Source organism: Pteropus medius, unplaced genomic scaffold, assembly GCF_902729225.1.
Source record: "Pteropus medius unplaced genomic scaffold, Ma_sr-lr_union100, whole genome shotgun sequence".
Classification (NCBI taxonomy): domain Eukaryota; kingdom Metazoa; phylum Chordata; class Mammalia; order Chiroptera; family Pteropodidae; genus Pteropus; species Pteropus medius.
Window position 1 is genome coordinate 1 of NW_024354866.1, and position 8,711 is coordinate 8,711.

At 40.1% G+C, this 8,711-nt stretch overlaps 1 protein-coding gene across 1 annotated transcript; it reads left to right on the plus strand.

Moving 5' to 3' along the window:
• Positions 1 to 6,706: 6,706 nt before the first annotated feature.
• LOC120596766 (rhox homeobox family member 2-like) lies at positions 6,707 to 8,454 on the plus strand (the record flags this gene model as incomplete). Its single annotated transcript, XM_039855223.1, has 3 exons — positions 6,707 to 6,825; positions 6,987 to 7,368; positions 8,409 to 8,454. Coding segments are annotated over exons 1-3 (510 nt in total), but the record flags the coding sequence as incomplete, so codon positions are not given.
• Positions 8,455 to 8,711: the final 257 nt, after the last annotated feature.

Here is an 8,711-nt window from a genome sequence, read left to right on the forward strand (position 1 = left end):
AGCCCCTTATCAGATGTATTATTTGAGGATATTTTTCCTCATTCAGTAGATTGTCTTTTTGTTTTGTTGATAGTTTTCTTTGCTGTGCAAAAACTTTTTATTTTGTTGTTGACGGATCCACTTTTAAAACAATGTCAAGAAGTAGCAATCCCACGGCCTCTCTCTGACTTTAACCGAGATGTTTCCTCCTCAGTCTGGCTCTTGGAGGTTATGCAGGCCTCTCCCTCTCTTGGCTAGATTTTTTTTGTAATTCAGTTTTTTAATTTATTTTCATCACTTTTTCCTCATGATCCAGATATTTTTAAATGCAAAGAAAATGAACATCCCATCATATATCAGGGACTGGCCTTGAAAAAATTTCCAGACCACAAATGAGTTATACAAATGAAAATATCAAATGGAGATACAGTTATCAAAAGTACTCAATATATTAAAAGTTCACAATTATTTGTTTAGAGCACATAAAAGTCAGCTTGCTAACCAATTGTTGTGATTTTAAAGAACTATTGCAGAGATTTGAAGAAAATGGATTTATTAGTTAACTCGTAAAGAGGTTAAAGAGCTTGAAACAAGTATTAAAAACAAATTTGTGCCTTTATTAGAATGGCGTTAGGCTTTAAATATTACCAATTTTGGTAATCAAATTATTCATTTTTAATAAATGAAACAACAGAACTCAATACTGGTCCAACAGTCTTGTCTGTACTTTTCCTTTAAAGCAACAAACAGAATGCAAGTAATCAGAAAGCACTAGCAGGCATCAGTTAATCCAAGATACCAGCTTCTTAGTTCCAAAGTACTTTCACAGAAAACCATTTGAGTGACACGGGGGGTGGAAGCAATTTATAATAACTGGAATTCCATGAGCCTGTGTGTATGCCAAGCTATTTTTGAATTAATCCTTTACTTGGTCACTTTTTTTTTTGTACTCAAACACTAGTTTTTCTTTGAATTTTTTCCTCAGAGTATAAAAAGTATGAAATATAAACAAGCTCTTGCATTTCACACTTAGAAGTGTACAATTCAAGCATTTTACAGCTATCTTCATACCGATAAATCCCATCAAATCTTGGATAATTCAATAATTCACAAAATATCAAGGCACAGAAAGAACTGAAACATACTTCTTTTTGTTACACATAAGATTCAAATATTCAAGATTAGTTCTTAGGAATCGTCAAGGTGGACTTGCAATTCCACAATTCTGTCAATCTATGCTCAAAATAAGTTTATTGAGCTTATAGGAGTTTTCTTCCTCAAAACAACAAAAACAAAAACCCACAAATTATTGCCTTTTCTACAATGCTATTAAGACTGTCCCCCATAGATCACTCAATTGCCTTTTGTACAGAGTGGTATATCTTTGAAAATGTCTGGGCATAAATATTTCACATATATTTCTATAACACTTGTGTAGTGCTTACTATGCACCAGTCATTGTTCGAAATATTTTCCAAATATTTTTCTTCACTACAACACTAATTATGAAGGACTCCTAAGCGTTTTTAGCTGCAGTAAGCATTGGGCTAAGCACTGGGCTTGAGTCTACACTTGTACTCTGATGTGGATTCATTACTAAAACTCTGGAGCACTTAAATTTTCTCAAGGAGCACATTGGATTTCTTATAGAATGCATCTGACCACCCAAGTGCTGGCCAAATTCAACCCCAAGTTCCTGCTCCCAGAGCTCCAGGTAGCATGGAGGGCTTTGATTTCAGCATCATTGCAAATACTTAAAGCAAGCAGCCTCCAGTAAATCATTTCAGTTTAATTACTAGCCCCTTTGGGATTATTGGCTGCAGGATATGAAGGGCTGGGTCAAAAGACATCTCCAAACTTTCCTGCAAAGGCTAGAGTGAGGTCTTCCCTCTTTTCTTCTCACGACCAAACCATCTTGTAAAATGGAACAAAGCCCCTTCTTCTGGGCAGGCACCCCACCAAATCTGGAGTACTCAGCTGAGCAGCGATGTAGACCCCTCATTTAGTACACTTGAACACAACCCAAAGACATAGACACCCTTCTGCTTTCTAAACTCATGACTTCATTGGTCAGAAACCTTTCAGGGTCTTTGTAAAATTTTGTGTGTGTGTGTGTGTGTATGTGTGTGTGTGTGTATATATATATATATATATATATATATATATATATATACACACACACACACATATATATATTTATACTCAAGTAAATTGTTGTACAGTATTTGCATGGCGAAAATATATTAGCTCTTAGAATTATATGCACTAATAAGAAATGTTATAAAGAGAATGTCTTTAATCTTGTCAGCTTCGAAAATTTTTAATATTTTTATATTTACCTATTTATAAATATATTTAATACAAATATATTAAATACATATTTGTGAATAATATATTAAATATTTATGATATAAATTCATTGCAAACTATATTAATGTTCTATTTACTTTATCATTATATATTAATGTTTCAATTATTTATATATTTAATATTTGCATATTTTATAATTCAATAAATATAGCTAATATGTACATATTTATTATATATAATTTATAATTATAAATACATAAAATATAAAAATACTTTAAAATTATTGAAGCTGACAAGATTTATTAAAGGCATTCTCTTTATAACATTTCTTATTAGTGCACATGATTCTAATAGCAAATATGTTTTCATCATTATTAAAAAACTGTATAAAGTTTATATTTATATTTTATATAGTTATGGAATATTTTATATTTTATATATTTATAAACAATATTTCATATAACGTATGCACACACCAGCAGGCCCCACCTACAGCAACAGGTGATGACAAAGCCAATAGCCCATGTCAAATAAGTGGTACCTACTGAAGCTGACATGCTGTCACAGAGACCAGACACTCAAGAAGACCCAACCAAGAATCGCCACGGACCCGAGTCTGCAGAGATGTACAGCTACATTGACAGCGCCGAGGACAAAGAGCCTCTATTGGGTGGAGCTGTGATAACACCTGCTACGTGGGAGTCAGCAAGGACCTGGAGGAACTGCATGCTCAGTGCCTGGACAGGAACAGGCGCTTTAGTGAACTCCAGAAAACAAACTTTCTATGGGACAGCGGAGTGGACAGGACTCTGAGTTCCTGTCTCTGCTGATCTCAGTTCTTGGGCCCTTGGTCTCCTCCTGCCCTTGAACCCTGCAATGTCTTGATCACTCTATTTGCCTTTCTTCCTTTTCAGATAGGAATCCTCTTGTGATCTCCATGATTGCATTAGAAGAGAAGAAAAAAAATATGGTTGAAACTAGGAAAGGAGCAACAGCATCAGCAGCACCAGCAAAAGGCCAAGTTGGCTCTGGGACTCCTGGCCCTATGGACAAAGTGAACCTCAAAGGCAGGCTCTGGAGCCCAGGCAGCCTGGGGATAGGGGGCAGACCCTCTACCAAATCTTTTCCCACCCCCTCATCCCCATCTCTCGGTGAAAGCAGCTGGCGTTTTTTACAGGCCTCATTCACTCTCTCTTCCCTCCTTTTCTGAGCTAAAGGCCAAATAGGAGTCTCAAAGCCACTGAGGCCTGCCTGCCCTTAAGCACCAGGGTGGAGGCAATATCTCTTGGGCACCGAGGTAAATATTTTCATGCAGCATTAAAATGAATCAAGCAGGGGAAACCTGAGCCTGATGCTAGGTTTTTGTAAACAGTCTTTGATTGGAATCAGGGCGGTGATCAGAATGAGAAGAGTAAGGCATGATTGCTCATGCAAGTGAAGTGTCAGAGCCTGTCTTTATTTAAAATTTTGATTACTTGTTCATAATAATAATTAATTTTGATTTTTAAAAATTGTGCAAAAAGTATTATTTATGTGGAATCTCTATATGCAAACTCTGGCTTATGGGAATTGCCCATTACCAGAGGGAGCATAATTTCTTAAAGGAAAAAAAAAAATAGAACTGAACTACTTCTAGTCCTTGTATGCAGATAAATAAATATACATGGATAATATATAAGTAATACATAAATGTTATATATGTAAATATATATACATATATATGTAAATATATATATATATATATATACACACACACACACACACACACACACACACACATACATATATAAGGAAGGAGTTCTGTGTGGAGACTAACAGATAGGAATAATAGCAACATCTATACCATAGAACTGATGAGAGAAATAAATAACATAACATACGTAAGTACCTAACACAATGTCTAGCCACAGAGGAAGCCTTCAGAAATGTTCACTACTGTTACTTCATAATATATCCTATCACAATGGTTTAACCTGTGGCATATGTGGCATAATGGAAAGAGGCTTGATTAGGAATCAGGCACTCTGGTTCGTTTAGAGATACACGCTGAAATATTTATAGGAATCCTGTTATTTGCAACAACATGGATGAATCTAAAGGACATTATGCTAAATGAAATTAGCCAGAGACAAAAACAAAGTATTCTGTGAAATGATTATTTTTATTTTTGCTAATAGTAGTAGTAGTAATAGCTGCCCTATTTTACAGTTGGGAAACTGAAGCTTGGAATGATGATGAGCCTTGCTCAGTGTCACGTGACAAGAATACGGGACAAAGTTCTCGCTATGAGGAGGAAACTAGAAGAGCAATGCTTTGTGCTGAAACCAGATTCAGGCATTCTAACTCCAAAGCCTGGCTTCTTTACTAAATCCCTGGTCTTCTGTATTTTGGGGGAGGGGGTGGTTAGTGTCATCATGTACCCCTTCATTATCTGATGAAAGGTGCACACACACTCTTAAAATTACAGTACATACAGATTTTACATTCAAGTTCAGAGACTCTCAATCTTCATGATGTCCAAACATAGCCTCCGAATCAGAAACACCATATCTGAACAATGTGCCCCATTCCAAAACTGCAATGAACTCAGCCAAGTGCCACCTTAGAGATTCTCCCCCTCTACTCCACATCGTAAGACACTGCTTTCATTAAGTCACTGGCCCTGACCAAAACCTTTATAGTTAACCATGCCCAAATGCTGGCATTCTAACTTCTTCTATGAGTTTGACCTGAACCCACCTTTTAAACTCTATTTCTCACCTGCTATAGTGTTATCTTCAGGATTCCTGTCCAGCTCTCTCTCAAGGTCACACTTTACATATACTCTCTTTCCTGGCCAGCCTGGGTGTGATGGGGTTCCCTGAGAAAAGCTTGCACTTGGTCCCTCCTGGGGCTGTTAATACTATTTCTTTTAATTGGGATTCCCTGCTCAGCCTGCTCAGTATCTGCCAATCTCTGACCCATCCTGTGAGGTGCAAAGGGCACCCTATTACCCACAAAAATCAAACCTGTTTCTACCACTGCCTACCAAGAACTGTGTCTTCAAGGGTTTGACTTCTGGCCCACTACCTTTGGGCTGTGTAACCTTGGGCAAGCCACTGAGCCTCCTTGAGCCTCCATTTCTTTGGTTAGGAATTAAAGAGAGTGATGGCTATAAGACTGATTAGCCAGGCCCTGGTGCACGGTGAGCACCCATATGGTGTCACTGGCATAAACAAGCAGAACTATGTGCCGCTCCACAGGCTCTCATATCCACTCAGGGACTGCACTCCATGTCTGGCATCTTCAGTCACAGTGTGGATTCATGTATAGACTGACCCCATCCAGTCCTGACTCCTTAACTCCAGCATCACCTCAGGTTGTCTCAGCCCTCACCATAGGCCTTGCTTGCATGATCTCATATAAATTCACAACACCAACAAGCAGGTATCATCATGATCTCCATTCTACAGCGGTAGCAACTGAGGCACAGAGAGGTTAGCTAACTTGCCCAGGGTCACAAAGCAAGTCAGCAGTGGGGCTGGACAGTCCGCCTCCATACTGTGGGGGCTCCTGCTCTTGATAGGCCAGTCTGCCTCCCCAGATTGTGAGAACCTACAGCACAATGGCCAAGTTGGCCTTCATGTCCTTACCCACATTGCTACCCTGTACATGCAGCAGCCATTGTCTGAACCACATGTACGTACAAAAAGACATGGCAGGAACATTATTTTCACAAGAAAACATACTCTTTTCATTGCCAACACTTAGATGATAACCATCTTTACCTGCTCTCATGGGCCCTTATTAAAAATAATTACTAAAAAGATGGAAGTAGAAAATAGGAGTGGTCATTTATAAAGATTTAAAAAATCGTCCCTATTAATTTTCACAACCCCATGAGTTAGGTACTATTGTTATCTCCATTTTGCAGATAAGGAAACTAAAGCTAAGAGAGAATAAGCAACTCAAGTTAGCCAGGTAGTAAGTGGTCAGTAAGCAAGGTTTCTGATGTCAGTAGTTTGGCTCCAGGAAGAGCTAGCCTGAGGAGGAAACGACTTGGTCAGAGTCATACAAAGCCTGTCCGATTGCCATCTGTGACCATCTTTTTGAAAGTAAATTGGTCAACTAAACATTTTTTAACTGTTTTCTTACCCATTCTCTGCGAACGTGAAGCAGGGAGCGTTTATCCATTAGGTACATTTCATGAGGTGATACATTTAGGGGCCATGATCTCACGCATGCTCACTACCAAAGTTCTTCTGGCAAGTACACCTCCCTTTTGACGGCCAACCGCCTGCCGCATGCGCACCTCAACAGGCCCACCCCCGCCCCCCCAGGAACTGGCGATAAACTCAGGGAGGGCGTTTAATCAGACACACTGTAGCCTGACTAGACTCCAGAAGAACCTCGAAGGAGCCAGGCGGCATTGCAGAATCTGTGGAAGCCACAGCCTCACAGACGGCACTAAGGACATGAAGCCTCAGCGCCAGCGAAGCCAGGATGCCACTGGTTTCCTCAGCCTGGGAGTCGATGAGGAGTGGGAAAAACTGCATGGTTAGTGCTGGTCGTGACACGTGCCTCAGCCGACTCCGAGAAACCAACGTTCCATGGGAGAGGCGAGCGGACGGGACACCCCTTGGAGGCAGCCCCTCACCCCTCCTCACAGCCTGGGCTGCAGTGCCCTGATCTTTCTCTTTGGGTTTCTTCCTTTTCAGAAGCGAAGCCTGTGGAGATGTCGCTAATCGGAGAGGGAGGAGAAGAGGAAAAGGGTACACAGCCCAAACCTGAGCAGGGAGCAGCATCAGGAGGAGAAAAAGAGATAAGAGCTGAAGAAGAAGCCGAAGAAGGCAGCGACGGTGGCCCGGATGGCCCATGCGCCCCAGGCGCCATGAACGACGAAAACCACGAGGCCAGCGACGATAGTGGCGGAGAACCCGGAGAGCAGAGGCAGGAAGAACAGCCCCTTCAGGCTGTCGTCCAGCATCAACAGCCATGGGACAGGGAGCAGGTGGTCCAGCGCCCCATGTTCACCCTGGTCCAGGTGCAAGAGCTAGAGCGCATTTTCCGTTTCAACGCCTATCCCAACTTGTTTATGAGGTAAGCGAACTGCCAGGATATGGCGCCATTTCCAGCGAGCACGTGGCGCATGTCCAGGGTGGCAGTTGGTGTTCTCAGAGGTCTGTCACCTTTCCTTCTGAACAAAAGGCCACCTGGGGGATTTGAGGCCTGACAGGGGGCGGCTCTCCTGCAATTCGGTTCAGAGTAACAGCTATGCCTTTGAGACTCAAAGTAAATTTTATGCAGTATTTAAATGAATCAAACTGGGAAACTTCAGCAGGCGCTTGTTATTTTCAATAACTTTCTATTAGAACCAAGGCAAGGATAAGAATGAGAAGCCCGAGGGAGGCATGGTGGAGCAAATCAGAGCAGGATCCTACCTTAATTTAAAATGTTGATAAATCTGTTCATCAGAGACTTTTTTTGCATTGACTTTTATATTTTTAAATGCTGCATTTGAAAATTATTTATCTTGCCTAGTGATTTTTCTGCATTCTTTTAATTTTGCTCCTGAAAGGAAACTGTCTCTAAATCAAGCCTCAGCTAGATATTACAGAATAGTGCGGGGGGTGGGGGTGGTGGCAGTTAGTGATTAAAAATTTGAAAATAAGCGCAAACAATGAAGAGAGTTTGTATTGTTCTTTAGCATTAGTACATTTGGGAATGTACTCCATCCTGTATATGATAGATAGATAGATAGATAGATAGATATAGGCCAATCAAGCTATTTTTAAGCATCTAATTTAATCTATAAAATGGGTAAGAGCAATGGTTGAAAGTTGGTAGAGATGTTTCCTCAGTCAGAGATTTTTAGTCATTTTGAAGTTGGTAACAGTAAAAATCTAAATTAGAATTTCATGTGTTCTTGAGTACCGTGCTTCCATGAGACTTGGTTTTTTAAAAATCCTTTGTCAACTGAATTTCCTGAAATGGTGTGTTTTTCTACTACAGAAATTGGTTCATAAAATAAATCGCTGACATTTCCCTGAAAAAAATTTGAATAAGAAAGAAATAATATCTTATATTTAACTTACATCCACATCTCTGAATACTGAACATGTGTGGTTTTTTCTCCCCAGACAGGAGATTGCGAGACGTATGAATATGCCCGAAGCTAGAGTGCAGGTCAGTAAACCTTTTTTTTTAAAGCCATTCGGCAGGGCAGCCATTCTAAAACCTGCTTCAGGACTTGCAGACCTTTGTCCTGGACATTCCCAAGTTGGTGTGTTTTTATTGCCTTTTCCATGATTGGAAAATAATTTTGGGGTCTTAGTAGGTGGAAAATAGGATGAATAAACTCTAGTTTTTGGAAATTACCCATTATCAGAGGGAACATGATTTCCAAATTGGAAAATTACTGTAGTATACTATTCCTTGTATAC